Genomic DNA, 20,784 nt, shown 5'->3' with positions numbered 1-20,784 from the left:
ACAGCTTATTCACTCAGTGTTAAAGATGTATTGGCTTATTTGGTGCAAAAAAAGTCTCATAAGCAATTCTGCACCCAGTGATCTTGTGCAATGGATTTTTCTAGTCTGCAGTGCCTTAGCAAGACTAAATATAATGCCAAATTAAAGAAAGTTTCTTATTTGTCTGTGTAATAAGGACCTCCTCTGCACTCCTTTCCTCCTAGAAGGTCTACTTTTCCCTGTAGTTTTTTTGCTGTTAACTGACCAGAGTCCAACCAATTTTAATTTAATTATTAGGATTTTCACATAGCTTTCAGTCTAAATACAAACCACAGTACATATTCCCACACCAGTCACGTATTTAATACAGAACAGATGTTTGCACTAAAGCTCTATTTCTAGAAACATTTGCTGCCAGGTAGAACGTTGGTGTGAAGCCAGATCACTTGTTACGCAGCTTAGAGGAGTGCAGTCTTCCTTTTTTTTTTTTTTTTTTTCTCCAGAGATTTAAAAAAAATGTTGAAATGCTGGCCAAAGCTAACATTCCCATTTCCAAAGGTCACCACCACACTGGGATTAAACATACCTTAACTATGTGCATGTCTACACCATACATTTCCAGCCATTTAGCTTTGTTTAAGTAGTTAGTTTCAGCCTGCGCTGGTGTTTGCCCCCTGAAATAAATTTTTGGCAGTTAAGTAGATGCCTGAAAAAGCAGAGAAAGGAAAAGCTGGCACGTGAAGACAGAGGGAAGAGAAATGCCTGAGAGTTGGTGAAAGACTTAGGTATTGCTGACTTGCTTTTGCTTTCATGAACTTTAAGGTCCCTTTTGTACAACATAATCTGAAAACCACCGCTTCAAAAATTACTACATTTCAAGCTTATGCAACCTCATAATTTTACTAGGATCTCTGGAAAACTACAATTTTTACATTATATTCTCTTAGAAAACATGATGGAACCACAAGAGAATTACATTTTTGAACATGACCATGGAAGAAGATTCAGCAGTATTTTTAAAAAAACCTTATTTTCAAGAGAAAAATCTGTGCAAAGGCATGGCTAGGTGTATCACAAGATCTAGTACCTGCATTCCTTCCACTTCTCAAAAATGGCTAGCTCCATCTCTTCAGTCTGAGTGGGCACGAACCTGAACTCAGACACCAGTTCAGGGACATGTTCAGCAGGATCATAGTCTCCTAGTTCAGCTATAAAGGAAGAGTTATGTCAAGCAACGTTCCCAATAAAGACAGCAGATATCAACAAGAACTTTAGTGTGCTTTGCTTGGATTTAAAATATTAAATTTACTTTGTGGTTTTGCGTTTTTACCTTTTATTTTGACAGAGAAGTTGCAGACACTGAAAGAATGATCCTGAAGTTTATACAAAAACCTTTGCATTAATTTTTGCAAAGTGCTGCTGATATATTGGCTAAAAAGTCTGCCTTTAATTAAAAGCACACTAAATCTGAAAAAAAAGGAGAATAGTTTTGACATTTTTCATAAACTGATTTGTCCATTCTACAAATCAATTTCGATTTCAACTGCTAGATATCTTTTTGTCCTACTAAAACTACTGTGTGTCAAAGGATAATCACGCAGATGTTACTTTTCTCTCTCCTTTTCATCTAAGGACATAATAAATGTCCTAATGGGTCAGAAAATGGCTCCTGTGGCCCTACTGCTGAGTGTGCTCCAGAGGCATCAGGCCATGGTGTTTAGAGGGCAGATGGGAACGTGCTAGTCAGCACGTGTGCCGCATCAGAATTACAACCTCCCCTCTTCCAAAGATGCTAACACTTAAAGACCAGCACTTAAAGACCAATGAACGCCTAAAATGCTGAAACCCACATTTAGAAACCTATATAAAAATGTCCTGCTTCTCAGAGACTCTAAGCATTTGCTCTCTCCAATGTTTTCCAGTGGCTTTTTGATGCTCAGCTTGTATCTAAGGAACCAGGAATAACTCCGTAACTTGGAACTTGGGTGTCCAACACAGGCCAATAATTACTTGTTTTGAGAAAAAAACAAAACAAAACGAAACAAAAACACACATAAACTTGTGAAGGGAAAAAAGAAAGATCTTTCGAAAGATCTGAAAAGTCAAATAAATACACAAAGTATTCTGAAGCTACAAAACCAACATGTTGACTGGATTTCTGAACACAGCAAGCAGAGTAATAGTCTTTCCAGCAACTCCTTGCTTTTTTTTTTTAATCCTTTTTTTCTTAATGCTGACAGAGGAAGTCTGTAGTTCTATACTAATTTACTCCCACTAAAATGCCTGCCTCTGTTGAAAGGAATGCTGTCAAAGCCAGCTTAGGATCCAGCTGATTTAAATAAAAAGTACACAGCTGTCAGACAGGAAGATTAAAACCCTGGGAAGGGCCTCACTGTAGAAAGAGGAAAGAAAAAAAAAAATCACAAAAAGCAATGTATTTATGTCCTAATTGGATCATTTTGTTTTTCCAAAAACTGATCCATTGAATGCTTTCATCTTAAGACTCTTACCAATGCTAATATTTCTAACCATAGGATATATTCTGGTTTTGTTTCACAAACAAAATAGTGGAAAAAAAAACAATTCAGGTTTCTCTACAACTTCATCCCAACTCTATACCTACACAAGATCAGGCCATTAACAGTAACACTGCTATCACCTTAAGAGCAAAATGTGCTTTGGAAAATAATTGAAAGGGCAAGAATTTCAGTGACTTAGCCTCCTGCAAAGCAAACACAACAGCAAACAAGTTTATAATCCTACAGAGAATCTGCATGGCACAAATACACGGCGCATATCCAAAACCCTTTCCATCAAAGAGGACTACATGATAAATTTACAGTAGAGGCTTTGGGATCCTTTTGTATACTAACAAACCACATAGAACAAGAGGATAAAGCTATAGCATCCATAAAGGACTCCACAGCCTTCTCTAGCAGACACTTCTCAAATGTCAAGCATCTCCTCTTGTTTTTTTGTGAGTTCCTCCACTGAAAGCCACAACAAACTCAACATTTGTTCAAGTCACACTTCTCAATCAAGCCTCATCCCTCAATAAAACAGAAGACACTGGTCACGAAGATCAGTGAAGTATAACCTATACAAGGAACTTATACAAGCACAGCTCTCAAAAGCCATTGACACTGAAATCAAAAGCTGAAGACTCATTAATAAAAGAATGATAACTCAGGTGTAATGTTGTACAGCACAGAAAAAATGTGCATCATCTCTTTAGGTTGCAGAAGGATCTGAAAGGGCAATAAATACAGTTCATGCATACTTGCTCAGAGACAAGCACGGCTTAAATAGGTTTCTAAAATTTGCTGAATTCAAAAATTGCGTGCATTTTAGATACGTGGCTTTTTACTTGAGTGCAGAAGCAGTCATTTTATTTTATTAGCACAAAGATGAGAACAGATGGCAGGAAGTGGATGAAGAAAACAGAAGGTAAGCCAGGCTCGGACCTCAAAGCAAATCAGGAAGCCTACGCATCTTATGGCTCGTGTGAAAATGAAGAACACAAGCATCTGGGGAAGCAAGTTTTAGAGCAATAACATTCTAAATACAAACAACATTGTGCTATGTACTGAAAAATCAAGTATTTTTCAACACAAACTATCAACAAAACAATAGTTAAGAGGAGTTGTGTTTCACTGTGTACCACTAACATCTGGACAGAAACTCTTTTCTGAATACAGAAATGACAGATTAAAATATAATGAGAGCCTATACTCTCATTTGTAAAACTGAGAATGTTTGTAAAATTTCAAACTTACAAAACTCTGTACAACTTCATCCTTTCACACTTGTATCTGCTCACCTTGCATGTTATAAGCTGCCAACTGGACGGCTGTGTCAAAAGGACATTCCAATCTGCCATGAGAGAAATGCCTTGTTAAAACCTTAGCTGACAGTGGCTCTTTAGCAGATGATACTCAAATACTTAACAGTGAGAACATACAAAGAACTGGGATGAGAAAGGGAAAAAGGTAACAGTAGTTCTTCAGCAAATTAACAAGAGATAAGTACTACATTATTTTATATTATCCTCTGAAACAGCAACACACTAATTGTCCAAAAAACTATTTAATGCTATTATGAACAATACTTACTTTCCACTAAGGATATCCAGTTTTAGCTGCAGAACAAATAAATACCTGTAGATGAGATAGAGAAGTCATCGATTAATAGTTCTAATGTGTCACTCAGCAACGAGAAACAAGCCAGAGGCTGACGAAGGAAAAAGACCAAGCCTCCAAAAGACTTTTTTGTCTTTATAGAGGTTTTCAAGAATAAACAAACGGTCTTTCAAGGCTTTATCAACTGGGTTAGTAAACCTTACACATATTTTAAATGAAGTAAACTCAAAGCATTAAGCTACCATAATTCCAATTGCATTGCTAGATGAAAGAAAGAAACCTAAATAAGACCTAAAGACCTAAATGCTAAAGATCTCTGTTATTCTCCCTCCTGGTCCCACCTGGGCACACACAGAACAGACTTGCATTTTCTCTTGCATAACTCTTTGGATTTCATTATCTAAGTGGTAAATCATATTTTGCTTTTTGGGAGGTTAGATTTTTTTCTGTTTTAACAATAAGGGTTCAAAACAAGCTGCAAGTTAAACACCACACTCCACTCCTGTCATAGGATGCAAATATCCCTCTAAATACATGTGGTCTGTGTTGAGACAGCCTGACTTTTGGAAATGGCTATAGATAATACAACAAGTTCTGGAAGGGTCCACAGGAGGTGGTACCCTGGATTCCAGTAGCAACTGTGCCAATGGGAAGAGACTGAAATGCCAATTAATAGACTTAATCAGTGTCTCTGCTTTGAAACTGGTTTAGCACCCCTTTGACCCAACAACACATTCTGGACACCAGCACCTAGAGGTTCCTGGTGCTCTAAGTCATCTTTCATGATCCAGTTACAGCACCGTTTAGTAGCCTGCTATGGACTGGTTAAGGGACAGTGACTTCATCTTCCTGGTGTTGAAACCTGCATTTCAAATTCTGAGACGTGGCTCCATTCCCCTGCTGCACAAATAGAGCTGATGTCCTGGACTTTACCCTGCCCTGTGTCATTCCTTTGCAGTGCCCGTGCCAGCTGAGCTCGGCTCGCCTGCTCTCGGGATCTGCAAGGCACCAGTCACTGACCCGCAGGGCTGCACACCAGCTGCTGAGCAAGCACGTGCAACAGCGCAGCCAGGAACAGCTGACTTTCAAGAGCTTTTCAGAAAAGAAGATATATTTGATCTCAAGATACATTTTAGCATCCCAGTAAAACATATTTTTATGTCTCTGCTAGGCTCCTCTTTTGGATTCGTACTCCTCATTCAGCAATTTGCACACATTACTGCTACAGGAAAGGTTCATGCAAGTGAAACTGCTAAATGCAAATTTTTCTTTCTCCCTCATCCTAACGCTAGGAAGGATTTGTCAAAGCATTTAGTATCCAAAGCCTTTTTGAATACTGGCCTCTATACTGAATAAACTTGTTTGGTACTGACCCTGGATACCCAAAGAATTAGCCCAGCTTTCACATACACAGTGGGAGCAACCAGCCTGTGCTTGTTATGCAAGCAAACACTTGCAAACAGTTGGAGCACAGTCCCCGTGCTGAGCTGTGTTACACGACCTCTGACTGGCAGCATCTGATGGGCATTTGACAGGAAAGGCCGGAAAGCTGCATCTCGGCAGCCGAGGAGAGGATCCAAGGGGTGTCCTGCTGCACAAAGAAAACGTGGAGCCCTCAGAGAACCACTCTTACTGACCCCTATAACCCACCCGAGGGCTGCCCTTCTTGCTGCTTCCCCGAGGTGCAAGGCTGCCTCAGGACAGAGCAGAGACCGGCTGTTTTTCAGCGCTGGGGGATTAGCTAAGCAGACAGAGAGGGTTTAAGGGCCTTCAGGTTTCAAGCCTGCCCCACTAAAACCTGAGCAAGGTCTGATTGGCAGAACTCAGTCAGGCGGGATGATAACGTTTCATAGTGGAAGATACAGATTTTTTTTGTTTTCTTTTAAGACAGTTAAAGAATTGTTTAGAACATTAATCAGGAGGTAAAATATTCTCTGGGTTTCATCCTGCTGTCCACATCCCCAAAAGTCAATTAAACAATTATAACTTTAGGTCATGGAAGCAGCAGAAAGTATATATGGGTGCTATAATCTTCCTGGTAGAACTCCTAGGGATTTGGCTAACGTGTAGACCCAAGATCTGCACAAACATTAACCTAAATAAACAAGGCACTTAACGTTCTTTATTATGAATGGCTGAGGGTATGAGGCAACTGCAGTTATCAAGAAAGAACAAACTTATTTTCCCTCCAAACTGTATCATCATCAGCGATTACAACCCTGCAAAGAAATACTATTTTTTACAGAAGATTGATACTGCTTACAAGTTGTATTCTCTTTCAATGAGCACCAAACATGTCTCAGACCAGCATGAAATGGATTTGTGAGATGCATCATTCAAGAGGAACCACTGATCAACTCCTATCACCCTACACATGTAGTACTGCCAACTTATGTCTCAACATGGTGGTAGAATATTTTTCCTTTGCATACATGCAAAGATCACAGAGGCTAGGAAACATAATTGAATTCGTTTTTGACAAAGAGAAGTCCTAAATTACAGTACAACACTTTACCGAATAATGAGATAGGCTAACTTCATATAGTTTAAGCAGATCATAACATATAAAGAGAAGGGGGATACAGTTTATCTGTTCAGTTAAAAACCTCTGTCCATTGCATATGAATGACTCAGATCAGTTACCAGACTCATCTAATGGAAAATGGTGCCTCAAAAATATAATGAATATATAGATCGCTTAATTTTAGATCCCATTTATTTAACAAGAGTTCCATTAGATACATTTACAAACAGCCACCTAGTGCAAGTAAGCAAGCAGCTCTAAAGAACCCATTAAATATCCCCCAAACATTTCCCTGACCCTGGGTGTGTATCTCCCCAAATCCCTCTTACCGTGTTAGCTCTTCCCGTAGATTGTTGGGCTCTGATGAGTAAAACTTCACACGAAAATGCAGACAGTATGGAGGGCCGACTGCAAAGCAGAATGCAAGATAACGCATAATGAGGGTTACTGGATGAGATAAATTATTTGTTATTTCACAGAACTACATCACAAAAATTGTCTGCAATTAGCTCTGTCATACCACAGGATATTAAGTCAAGAATCCCTCTGTGACAGGGATATGCATGGGAAACATTAGGGCGAAACTACATTTAAATATAGGCACACAATAGTTTTATATGTTACAAGTCAATCCAACAGTCATATCACATTAAGTTGATTTGTCTTGCCAAGAACAGACAAATCCAGGTTAATCCCTATATTTAAGGGCTCCATCACCAAGAAAGCTGTGGGTCTTGGCTCTGTGCTCAGCCAAATCCCTAAGGTACTCTGCTGGTCCATAGGAGGCCTTTCCAGAGTTCTGGAAAATACCTACTGGTGAAAACTAGGCCAATTCATTCCACACCCTTTCAGACATATTTTAGGGGGAATGAAAACCCTTCTTCTGGAAAGCAAAGAGTTAATTTGGCAAAAAGATGGATTAACAGCTTTAAAAACACACAGTGCTCTGTCTGACGTTTGCATAAAACAGGAGAGATGTTTCTCTCCCGCAAGTGCTTCCTAAACTTCTGTTTTATTAATACAGAAGCACAAACCCCTAAGGGCTTCCACAACGGGCAGCGAGGAGGCTGCTAAAACCAGGCAGCCGGTCACAGAGACTACCCAAGTTCACACCATGAAACGAGACGGCCACAAGAAACCCCTGGGTCCTGGCGTGCCAGGGCTTGAACACGAATAGGTGAGGGCAGCTGCACGGCAGCAAAGCATGCACACTATGACACAAGTGTCCCTATAGCCATCTATAACACCGGAGCATCTTTAGCTGCTTTGGCTCCACTTAAACTATGAGTAACGAGCCTCTAACGCACTTAATTAAGGACATTGGACTGAAGTACTAGAAGCTACAGAGATTTTTAAACCACCAGCAGCACCATGACAGTTTTTTGTCACTTAATTACCCCTTTCAGAGCACTGCTTCTTTCCCCCCACAACATGAGTTTCAACTCTCTGTGCCTCCTACATGTTAAATATTTAACATATCTAAAAATACAGATCTAAGAAAATGGAAAGTGACTTACTTTTAACTTGTTTTTTAATGCTTTTTGTGTTGTCCAACCAATGCTGAAAAATAAATTAGTTGAATTGAATTATCAATAAAGCAATCTTAGAGGAGAAAGAAAGAGGGGAAAAAAACTATTTATTAGTGAAGACCATCTTGAATTACAAAGCGGTCCGTTAAAACAACATCTAATCCAAATCTTTTCAAATTCACAGCTTAGTGCTTATCGAAATACTTTATTCTAAAAATACAGATTAACTTATACAATAATGGGTCGATAGTTACCTTGAAGGAAAGAATAATTATTCAAATAACCTGATACTTACAAGTAGATACTCAAATTCAAAATTTGTAATGCAAAACATTAGTTTTCAACAGCTACAACTGAAACATTCACACAGTCCATTACTTAAAAGTCCATCTTTAAGAAAGGATATCCACCTGAAAAAAAAATGCACTGACAAAACACTTTAATTACTGAGAATCTCATGCAGCCCAAATAAACACAGCCCAAATTGCCCCTCTATGGGCCAGACGGTGACAGTGAGACAGACACATAAACCCTCCGTTGACTTTCTGCTGCTCGGCTCAGCCTGTGCTTTGCCCTCACAGGCAGGGTGCAGCGAGCAAGGAATATTGCTGCCTCCCAGTCACTCCCTCTAGAGCATCCAGCTGCCCCAGCCAACAGCCAGGCAGTCCCTATGCCCAAGCACAGGGTCAGCTCACCCCAGCTCTCAAAAAAATATTCACCAGAGCTGATGTTTTAGCAATTGTCTCATGGAAGAACTGAATATTCTGAATATTCATCTACTAATGGTAATTATGAGCTAAATACTAGACATTACGGCTATTTCTCTGAAGCCAGGAAAATGGCTTTGTTAGTGTTGTGCATAAAGGCATGTTAAATACAAGCTGTAGATGATAGGTTGAGGGAAACTAAAATAACTGCTCCCTAAAATAACTGCAGGTACTCATGCTGCAGAAGTGTTTACAGCAGAAATTAAAGACGAGGCTGGAACTACCATCCAACTAACCAGCGGCAGAGCTACTTCAAAGCGCCGTGAACGTGGAAACAGCTCCCTGCTCCAAAGCAGGTGACTCAGGCAGGCAGTAAACAGGGCACCTTACTCAACGTAATTGCCTTGACCGAACTCCCGCGTGCAGCGTGTCCCGGATGGCTCACGACACCCGGGAACGCCACCTGCCTTGGTGCATTCCACGACTCACCCTGCAGCTAACACTAAGTGGGGTTATGCAATTAGCAACACTCCTTTCGTTAAACTATGTGCTGCAAAGTTTGCAGTGGGTCTGAAAGAGGACAGAGAACAACAGGGGTATGAGAAAGAACCAGTATTTTCAGGTTGCAATGCCAAATGCAAACACGTTCCTGCTGTCGGAGCAGCCCTGCCTTCCGCGGGGAATGCACAGAGACAACCTGTTAGACTGCCAGGATATGCAGAGATTGATAAATGAGATGCAGATCAGAATAACTGAACTCTCTACTGTTGCCATACACACAGTTAAGTTGGTTCTCCTCAGCTATTAATGTATAGTAGTTAAAGCTATTTCAAATTCATGTTTGTCATTTTTTATAATAAAGCAGGAATGAAGCAAATATTTACGGCAACATCTTACACTGACAGTGAAATGGATTTTAGTAACTTTCCTTTCTCTAAGGACAGAGGTCACTCCATAAACTCACTCGCTCTGTTTACACCCTCCCTTTGCCATGCAAACACAGCAACAGCCCGTTTTGAGGCGCGCAAGTGACGCGGCTACAGCAGAGCCTGGTTCGCCACGCACAGGCTCCGGGGCTGCCTGTGCGCGGCTGCTTCATCTCCAGGCTGTTTTCCCTCATCTCCTCTACATTCCAGGCGCAGGCGGCCGGGAGGCCGAGCCAGGCACTGACAGCGGCTCCGCTCGGCCTGGCCCCGCTGCCTCCAGCGGCCCAATTCGGAGGGCAGGGGGGAGCTCGCGTGTCCGCCCGCCAGAACCGCGCTTAAACGAGGGCAAGGGAGAAACAAACAGCACACAGGGACAGGCACACACGTCAGGGACCCTGAGAGTTATTCCAAGTGATTCAAATGGAATTTGAGCGGACCTGGCAAAAGAGACCCTTCAAGTTTACATTCTGATGAGAGTTTGTTCAACACACACGGCGCTGCGGAAATTCACAGATAAGGTTTGCTAAACAACGAGCAAGGAAAGCGGCGTACTGCACAGTCCTGGGGGTCCCTGCTAAATCAGACCGCTTCTTCAGAGACAAAAAGCAGTTGCATGGCAAAAAGGGAGCGTAAAGGCAGCATTTTTATAACAACGGTGAGACTAACACTGGTTAAATACTTTGTGGTATTATGAGCTTTATCCTTTCTGTAAAGCTATACAAATCGTTTTAAGTATTAAGCATCACAATAGATCAAATGATTGCTAAAATAACAAAATAACATATTTTACAGTTCCATTAGGAATATCTAGGAGTTGATGCCTATAAACTGTATTAGAAAATAACTCATTTAGAAATTTGTCAATGTCAAATTTTCAGCACTCCTTACTGGAAACAGCATATTCCCAGCACTATGAAAGTGAAAATTAAATGGCCTAACAAGTTATCAATCCTCATATTTCCTACCACGGGCAGGCTGCACTGCTCATTGTCAGCCTGGTTCAAAGCTACTCAAATTGAGAGTTAACCTGTCCCTAGACTTCAGCAGGTTTTAGATCAAGTCTGATATATTGAAGGCAATAGCACAAAAACCTCCTTTACCACCTCCTGCCTCTTAGAAAATTCCACTCTTAACCATCAGACTAAAACCGAACACAGAAGTTGCATGAAAATGTCCATTTGTTTGCTTCCCAAAATGCTCCAAGATCCCAAAATGTCCCAAAGAACCCAGCATTTGAATCCTAAACTGTAAAATGTCAGAAAGTTTGTACTAGGTGGATTTTTCTCCACTGCACCTAAACCCCAAACCCTCTAACTACTAGTCACTTAAGGAGCCCAACATAAGAAAAAGTCATACACCCATTTTGGAAAGGTATGTTTCAGTTGTTTAGAATGGGTTTATTGAAAAATAATTTGTAATTAAAGCAGGTGAGAAGTTCTCATTTTTTTTTTAATTTAACTGGGCGTTGCAGATTTGGGGCAAAGGGTTTTTTGCTTTGTTTTTAAATCTCCAGGTGGAAGTGGCTATTGAGGCAATATGTTTGGATTTCAAGTGGGTAGCAGAAGTAGTTATCTGCCGACCCAGAAGACTTATTCACATTACAGCACTGGATTCTTCTGCTGTTTATTTAACAGACCTCCTGAATAATCTTTGACAAATAAGTTGGTTAGCATGTGCTTTTGTTTCCAGCTGCAGATTGGGTTTCTACAAGAATTTCCTAGCTTCACTTTGTCAGAAAGGCTGCCCTCACCACAGTTCTTCATTTCCTAAAGCAATTATTTCTGACTGCTATTTTGGACTGCCCTTGCAAAATGCAATATGAGTGCTTTGTTATATAGAGTGCATTGTTAATACTCATTTTAAACAGACTATCAGCTGTGCCTAGCCTCCTTTCACAAACACACAGCTAAGAATAGGTGACCAACTAAATTAGAAATTGCTTGTACCTGGTAGGTCATACACTATCAAATACTCAAAAGTCTGGATTGTAAGTAACAATTTGCTGGACAAAAGTAAGCCAGGAATCATAGCAAAGACAGTGCGTTAGGATAAGCAAATACAGGTTTAAGCTACAGGGATGCAGGACAAAGACAGAAAGTATTTCCCATCCAACATTTTTTATGTACACATAGGCTTCCTAAATACAACATTCACAATACAACACTTCAAAACAAAAAAAGAAACTAAAAACAGCACAAAGAAAACACACATCTTTCCTGGTGGGCAGGATTAAGTACTCAAACATAAGGAGCAGCCAAAGCTGTGCAACTACAGATGATAAAAACAATTCACTGCTTGTTTTTTTAAAAGCAGAGACAGATGTTCACCTGACTTGCTCAGATCCTCACCCAGAAGATGTCAACAAGACGACTTTTGCTAAAGCAAACATGCACTAGCACAGACAAAAGACGACCCTCTCCACACTGCCACAGCAAGAAGGACCACGGAAAAACAGAAGCTTTGACAGGAATAACAAGTGAAAGACATGAACACAAGGGACAGCAGGGTGCTGTAATATGTTAGAGCATGTTTGCAGTGGAGGGGCCATTAAACTAACACACCACAGAACTGCTGCAGAAAAGAATCCAAGAAGGGCAGTTTTCTTGTAACACGTTTGTCAATATTATCTTCCCTCTAGCAACAGTAAAAAAGTTACTTACTGCCACTTGTGCGGAATCCATGAACCTTAATCCAAAGTAATCACTTTCTATGAGGTCCAGATGATACATGATCTGTTCAAACAGGAGCTGGCCTTTGGCTTTTTTCTGAAAACACAAAAAAAGATTTGGTACTTAGCAGATAGCCTTAATGTAGCAGCTATGTTCTCTTCTAAGCATACCTAATATTATAATTCCAAAAGCAAAAGAAACACCAAAAGAATTTGGAAAATAAAATGTATCATGGAGATCCTTTCCTCTCGTAGCTTTTGAGGGCTGTTGCATTTGAAGGACCAGTGCATGCACCACAAGAAGCAACTGCTCGGCCATAGATTGTAAATGACATGGGAAATATACCTTTCTAGAAAATCTGAGTAACAACTTGCACAAGCCTGAAAATGTTAAAATATTATTTTGTCATTGTACCTATTAGGTTTTTCCTTATCAATTAATGTTCAACAGAACTGGAAATACAGCTAGTACAACTGATACTGTCTAATACACTTGAAATTCTTCAGAAAGTAAATTGCTTAAGAAATTTCCATGTGCTATCAAGCCAATTCGCCTCTTTTCAAATGGATAGAAAAGCACATTGAATTAGATTACAGCATTCCATTATCGAGTGCTTTTAATCACCAATGGAAAACAGTCTGTGACAAGGAACTCCACTAAATAGTACATAGATAATACATTTACATAACTCACTTGTAAATGCAGAAAAGTGCTGTTTCCTAATACATAATTATGAAAAAAGCAGCTCTAGCCCCAAGTAAACATCTTTACAGTGACAATTTTAAAAATTAAACACCTCTTTCTGCAAAACAGGCATGTAAATAACATACTAAGCAGTTTGTCTACAACACACATTTTCCCCCACTATGAGCTCCCTCATTGTAACACACTGAAAGAAAAACTCACAAATATCTGAGATAGTTAAAAGAAATAAAAATATATGGAAAAATAGGTCTGAATAGAAGCCATTGTACTAAAAAATAATTTTTATCAACAGGAAGAAATGCATACAGGATTTATATTTATTTATTCTGCAAGAAGTTTAAGGATTTCCCTATTCTCACAATACTATTGGTTTGCAACCTTTTGCCTTGGTATTACATAATCGCAAGTTGAGAAATGCACTAACTTTCTAAGCATGTGTCACAGTATGCCATGAACAAACTGATTTAGCCCCTCTCTCAGAATCCTCATCCATGTGGAAAAAAGGATTTAAAACTGAACTGGATAGAGAAACACAAGATGCATATAACCGTCCAAAACTTAATTGTTTATATATCAGTTTTTGAGATTAAGCATGAAGTTCTTATTCTTCTTATTCTCAGAAGTCATCCGATTCAATCACTGAGGTGCATCAAAGCAAGAAAAGCATCACAGATTTTTGTCTCCTTCCAGTACTCTGATCTTCAAATATCATTTGCTACTCTATAACCACAGTCACTGGCTTACTATAGTTAAATTCAGCATGATTTTTCACAGCCCTAAGTAAAAACTTAGAAAAATCTGTAAACTGAGTCTGCACAGCAACTTCTGCCAGTTATTTATTCCCAAGTACTGTGGGAAGCAGGAGAAAAGGAAGCAATTTGATCAGTGGTGAACTTCTCACATCACACACACACTAATAGAAAAATGTTGCACAGTGAAAATGCTGTGATGTAGAAGGCACAGAGCTTGTCCAGGGCAAGTTTTTCTGTTGACTTCAAGATTAAGTCTTTCCAACCAGCAGCCTTAAGGCAAATCACCTGCATACAAAAACATACAATTCACTGCTTCCACTGAGCCAGTGGCCTCTTTCCTGGAAAAGCAATACATTCAGCTGTTGATATTTTAACACATGAGCATTTTCTGCACCTTATGCAATAAGATAACCTAATAAAGGGAAATCAATTCAGCAATTGAAATGGCAAAGCTAGAAAAATGTTACATTTTGCACAATGCTTTATGGCTGGTCCAAAACTAGAGGAAAATTTCTACATTACTGATCAGAACATCTTCAATTCTGCTTGGTCCTTGGCAAGTCATTTCTTTAAAACACAATTAGCCAGCTATCTCAGCTACATTCCAAGGCTTATAACCCTTGAGGGGACAGGGAACTGACGGGCAGTGAAGCCCTTTAGCTCAGACTTGCTGCACATATTGCACATAACAACAACTTGTTATTCTTCAAAGTTCCAGTTAGCTCCAGTGTGTTGAAAGCACACGGACTATCACATCTCAGGCATTCATCATTGTTGTAGTTCAAACACATAAGACGTGAAGAACCAAGGGATCAAGAATAACGAGGGCTGGAGAAAGTCCCTGACCAGCAGCCCGGGATCGGCTGTGGGAAGTGCAGGGGGCGGCTGGTGCTGCGGAGCTTCCCACTGAAACCACCAAGGACGACAAGGTAGAATCACCCACGTAGTAGCTTGCCTATCATTTAAATCACCGATTGCTGCATTTGGTGAAAGGTGGCAAAAGTTTCACATGCCCTTTGACATGAAGTTCAAATTCATTCTTAGCTTACTGAAGTACTTCCTCCTTACATTTAACAAATGGCACCTAAGAACGCATCATTTTGTAACAAGTCACTTTTCATGAAGCAGCCTAAGTCTACTTGTGTTCAATAAAACTGCCAGCTCAAGTGCTTGTGAAAACCATAGCAAAGCTTCACTTCTACTTCTGCAAGAAGCCAGTCCAAGCCTCCAGTGGCAACACACGATTTAAACAGCATTTTGATCCTGGTGCCACCATAGGCCTTTTTTCTCCTCTCTCTCTCCTTGTCGCAGAGCTCAAGTTACTCTTAGAGGACAGGTATTTTCAAGCTGCTTAATGGTTATCAATAAACTACTAACTACTCCACTCACAGTCATGGTTCTTCAGGAACAAATTAAACTCCTTAGGGGTTTGTAACTCTTTAAAAGATATCGACTTGATTTATACGACTTGTTATACTCTGCAGAAAACAGCAGCAAACATCTACAGTAGGAGAAGCAGCAATTGAACTGGGAAACTGAAGTAAAATACATAATTTGAGTAGGGAAAGACATACATGGGCTACTTCACACTTGGAAATAAGCTAAAAAATGCATTTGATCACTCTGACATGAATCTGGGCCCGGATGAAGGGAAGGTTACGCCTTTGTGCCATAAAGGCATGTCTTTATAGCTGTACTTCAGTTCTGTTAGATTCCTTTCAAAGGATCATTAAATTAGTATTGCTTAAATGATCAATAGCTACTGAAGGGCAAAATCTTCCTTTTGACAGTTAACTCGGAGGGTTACTGCACATGTGCACATCCAGCTATGGATACCACTGAGAAAGGCTAGGGACACTTATTCCAGGTTTCCAACTACTCAGTAACTAGAAGTCTTGGACTTGTTACACTCCCCCAGAACGTATTTTACACCTTCCTGTTCTATGTTCATTTAATTCCACTTCTGTGTCTATTTCCTAGTGCTCCTTCCACTCCAGGACATACCTGAACTGCTTGACTTAAGGCTCAAGTTCCCCTTGCAGGATACGCTCAAATACTTCATGCTCCATCGTGGGTTTCTCATATGAACTTTGGTTAGGAGCAAACCAAAGACTCTTCTCTGCAGCATAGTTGTGTCCATGTGGGGTAGCCCCCAAACTGCTGCACTTGGGGTTGTTTACTCCAGTTTCATCTCACTAAACTACACTTCAATATTTTAAGACATAAAGACCACTTAGAGAAAGAAGTTTTCATCCCAAACTTTACAATCTTACAACATATAATGGTAAGTGCATGCTTATTTCCTCACTATTTTTGCCAGTGAAAATTCATTTTGCAAATTTCAAAGCCATACCTGAATGGTCCTAAGACAATTACTCATTTGGCTCACAGAGACTGATTTTTAACACTGTTAGCATTAGAGGCCAATCTTTTGCTTTGTTTTTTAAAGCAGCATCTGTACCACAGATTATATTCTGTATTTAAATCTATGGCTACAAATAATCACCAAGTGGCTACAGATACTTTGTAAGTGCATTTTGGCATAAACTAAGCACTGCAAGGCACCTCTGGCCTTGCGGTAGGTTCAGTGCAGGCCCACAGCCACCAACACCCACAAGAGGCACCAGCAACATTCTCTGACACTCCAGATAGATTTCTTGATTTTGCTCAAAATAATCTCTTTTTGTCCTACTTTGCAAGCTTTACCCGTAAACCGTTCAGCTAATTTGTACTGTTTCGCAGAGCTTGTGTACTTGATCATGTAAATTCCTGTTTTAATGGCGTTTCATCACAATGAAGACAAAACGATCGCATTTTACAATTCCTATAATAAATTTCATGCATAAGTAAGGAATATTACTATAAGTTGAAAAGCTACTAAGCTTCAGATAGCATTTGTTCTTGTAATTTGTGCCTCTTACTTCAAAGACCTACCCACAAGGCAGTTTTTGACTAAAATTTAGCTTGCTTGTGCTGAAGCTGGAATACAATTAACTCTCTATTATCCATGAGAGGATTAGGCAAATTGCAGGTTAAACAGGACTAGCTCTGCACAAAAAAACCTCTTCTTGCACAAGGTACAAGTGCTGCTGCTACAAGAACCCCTGTTGCTGTTGTAAAGCTCCACAGAAATCTAGCCACAAATTTTTAGAAAGTCTAGAAGGTCCACGCTCTGCATATGCTCCTGTAATTAATTCTTCATCATTTATGTGGCAGTGTTCCCTTTTATCTCTACTATCCTTTCCTTTCACAATCTTCACTGCAAATCATGTAGAATTGACTACTTCCATTACAAATAACTCACTTTTTCAGCCTTCCTGATTTAAAAGTCCCCTGGAGACCTCCAGTATTCACAAACACATTTTACTGGGATATTTTCACACACATTTTTGCTCAAAAAAAATTTATAAGCTGCTGAAGAAACTAGAAAAAAGAAGCCTCAAGGGGGTTTCTGTGTCTTTATACCCCCCAGCCCCACATCTCCAGCCGGGCAGTTGCTGGGGGGCACTGGATGCCAGGGTCTGTAGGAGCTCCGGGATGGAGTCTCCATCTCTGCTGCCTGTTCGCAGCTCTCTGACTTTTGTGAGGGGGGTAAGGGGCAATATGGAGATTTAGTTCCGCATGGGAACAGGATTAAAAATAAACGCGGGATGCAGGGAATGGAAAGGATGCAAAAGTGAATTCTTACACTCTCACCCATCTAATGTTAAAGTACACATTGCATTGAAGCATATAAGATATTAGGAAACAGCACAACCAACCACACTGCTGTCAAAGATTAGTTCAATTCAAACTTAAATTTTTGTAATTCAAAGTTCATTTTTTTGTTGCATAAGAAAATTCTGACACATACTTGGCTTGCAAAATAATGTTCCCTGTGTTATCTTTTTTTTCCTTTTTTAATTAAACTGAAATTCAGCAATTCTCGATCTAGCCAATAATAAAACTGTATTTCCAGATTGCTGCTTCTTCAGTAGTAAACTCACTGTAAGGCTGCAGCTTCCCCAGCACTTGAAGGGAACAGGGCTCTGGTGCTGCTTCTCAGTGCTGCTTCACCACGTGTGGGAGGCGCGCGGGGCACCAGGCTGCGGAACTGCCCCAGCTGGGAACTCGCATAACAAAACTAGAGCCATGATTTTCAGCCTTATCATTTTCTTGACTTTGTTTACTGCATGGCTGCCAAAAAAATGCTTCTTCTACCAAGGGGCGTGGAGACAAGGATGAATGCAGCGATGAAAGCAACATCTTTTTTCCTATTGCAGCACCAGGTTACGTCAGTATAAAGTATTCATGTAGCTATAGAGTGAAAGGGGCAAGGCAGTCATTTCCAACCTCTCGCTCATCCACTCTTTCCCTGGCTGTGAACTAACCTCAATTTACTAAATGATTTAGTTTTAAAAAAAAATAATGTTGCTATTCTTGTCTTTTTAAAAAAACATGATTTCCCAGAACCTATATAGCCAACAGCACTGTGCACAGCTGACCTAGCATGCTTGAGACTCAGCAGAGCAAGAAGGCACCTCCTGGGAGATAACAGGAGAGCATTTCAAAGCAAAACTACTCCAACAAAATAACGGGACCAGACTTGAAACAGATCTTAGCTTGAAAAAGCTGATGATCCTTAAGGAAGGTAAGGGAAAAAAATGCGGTTTTTAGAAAACAATAAAGCAATGCTTTTGCCCCAAGATTTTGTACTCTTTTTTTTTTAATTAATGCCTCTCAAGTATAATTAGGAATGGCCTAAGTAAAGACACAAGAACAAACACACTAAGGATTCTGAAATGAAACATATACTCTGCTTTTAAGTCATTGTGTTTTAATCACCAAGGAACTGGTACGTGTCAGCCTCCGACAATGCATGGTAATTACTGCACCTAACTATGTAGATTCAGTGCATCTGCTTACTGTTACTGTGTGTTTGTTAGACTTTGCATAGGCTCTTTATAAAGACAGAGGAAGAAAAAAAAAACATAACAACAACAAAGGCAAGAGAGAAAAACAAGAGTTTCCTGTAGAAAGAAAATAGCAGCTCCTGCACCATGGCTCAAGTTTTCTAGACCAAATGGTGGGTCATGACACCTCTTCAGGTTCAGGTTATGTTCCTCAAAGCCTCAGAAATCTTGTTACAGGCACCAGGAATTTGCCTGCAGAGCCAACTCCAGGTCCAAAGATCGTTCTGGTTATGTGGAGATACCAGTTTAAACCCAAGGACTTTGTAAGTGCTGCTCTTGCTATGAAGTATTTGTGGGCATTCCTGCCCTCAAATGAAACATCTGAGGTAGCAGGCAACAGTGGACGTTCAATATGCTGTTTCAGTGAGCTTTACAGATATGTACAAATTACCTTAATGCTTGTTTGCATAGTCATTTTACAAATCAAGACACCAAATTGTTTCCTTAACTCCACATTACAAGGGCTCCAGTTGTTGCAGAGAATTTTTCCACCTGCTACGTCCACACTGCTCAATGCTCTAAAAATTGTGCGTTCCTCAGGTCACTTAATATCATATTCACTCTTAAACTATGCTTAAAACGAGAAAGGGAGAAAAATAAAGGCCCTTTTAAGGAGGGCTGCTCCACACACTTCTAGCAGCAGCTCCAATGTCAGTGTAGCTGCTATTAAAGCTAAAACTCTACAGAGCTGGTCCAAAGGTCTCACTGACCCACAGCTGCTAAGGCAGCCCCACGAGCTCAGAGCAACCCGTGGAAATGGAAAACTGGGCTGCGTCACCTCCGGCACTAGCTTGTCCTCTTGGCCAAACGGGTGTGTAAACAAGGAGGAGAGAGCTGGGAGAGCACTATAGGGGTCCCAGAAACGCAGAACAAGGAACACTGTGCTATGAGAGCGGCCTGGTGACACTGACTGCCTTGGGGAGAAAGAGGCAAAACTCTTCTCTCCTCCTCGCTCCTTCTAGGATAAGAACCACATCCATCTCTGGTGCAAAACAAAACTAAACAAAACTCCACAGAGATGATATTTTAGGATTTTTTAAAACAATCCTATAAAAATCCTTCAACATTAATTCCCCATAGCCACGTACATGCCAACAGCTACACTTGTACCTTGGAACGAGCTGCCCCACACCTCGGGGAAGCTGCCACCTTCCCGTCCCCATCGCTTCGGCTTGCGACTTCCCCAGGGACGCAGGGACCTTCCCTCCACGCTGCGCACGGGAACAACATCCAGCCCATCCGAACGCTGCCCCCTCCACCCAACCAAACGCACCCCAGGGACACCGGCAACGCGGCCGGCGCTAACGACACCGGCTGTCCCGGCGCTGCCCGTTCCCGGCCGGTGAACGGAAGCCAGGCCGCGGGGCGGTTGCTAGGACAGGCGAGACACCCTCGCGCCTCTCCCCGAGCCGCAGGGCAGGACGAGGCCTACCGGCAGGTCCACGCTCACGTCGGTGCCGTCCAGCAGCGCCACGCGGCACGTGATGACGGCCTTGGCGTCGCCGGCCGCGGGGATGTGCGTGGCCGCTCGCTGGGCCTCCCGCAGGCGCTCCCGCTCCGCGTGCTTGCGCAGGGAGCGCCGGCCCAGGGTCCGGCGGAAGAAGCTCAGCATCTCTGCGGCGAAACCCACGGCGCGGGAGGGCAGGTCAGCGCCGCCTTGTCGAGGAAACGGGAAAAGTAAAACTCACACCGAGCAAAACTCACAACCTTACCAAAAACTAAGCTTTCATGAACAGCTAGAGCCTCGAATTGCAATTTAGTTTCCTTTAGTCGAATTTAAGCATCCCGGGAAAAAAAAACTCTTCCCAAATCTTGGGCAACCGCTGGCGGGACGTGAGGGACAACTTGAAAGCGTTTTTTTTAAAATCGTTTACCTCGCGGTTCCCGAGGTCTCCCGCAAAT

At 41.1% G+C, this 20,784-nt stretch overlaps 1 protein-coding gene across 1 annotated transcript in view; it reads right to left on the bottom strand.

The window, feature by feature from the left end:
• EPB41L5 (erythrocyte membrane protein band 4.1 like 5) overlaps nt 1–20,496 on the bottom strand; it is a 51,808-nt gene extending 31,312 nt beyond the window's left edge. Inside the window, exons 1-8 of the mRNA XM_088519584.1 lie at nt 20,315–20,496; nt 12,465–12,569; nt 8,160–8,202; nt 6,972–7,050; nt 4,092–4,136; nt 3,800–3,852; nt 1,067–1,187; nt 566–653 (exon numbers count right to left, since the gene is read on the bottom strand). Coding sequence (XP_088375710.1) covers nt 566–653; nt 1,067–1,187; nt 3,800–3,852; nt 4,092–4,136; nt 6,972–7,050; nt 8,160–8,202; nt 12,465–12,569; nt 20,315–20,494 — 714 coding nt within the window. The 5' untranslated portion in view covers nt 20,495–20,496. The remainder of the gene's footprint in view (nt 1–565; nt 654–1,066; nt 1,188–3,799; nt 3,853–4,091; nt 4,137–6,971; nt 7,051–8,159; nt 8,203–12,464; nt 12,570–20,314) is intronic.
• Between the last annotated feature and the right edge of the window lie 288 nt (nt 20,497–20,784).

This window comes from Tinamus guttatus, unplaced genomic scaffold (assembly GCF_059628265.1).
Source record: "Tinamus guttatus ecotype Peru unplaced genomic scaffold, ASM5962826v1 Tinamus_guttatus_pri_ptg000060l, whole genome shotgun sequence".
Classification (NCBI taxonomy): Eukaryota; Metazoa; Chordata; class Aves; order Tinamiformes; family Tinamidae; genus Tinamus; species Tinamus guttatus.
This window is presented reverse-complemented; position numbering and strand designations above follow the sequence as displayed.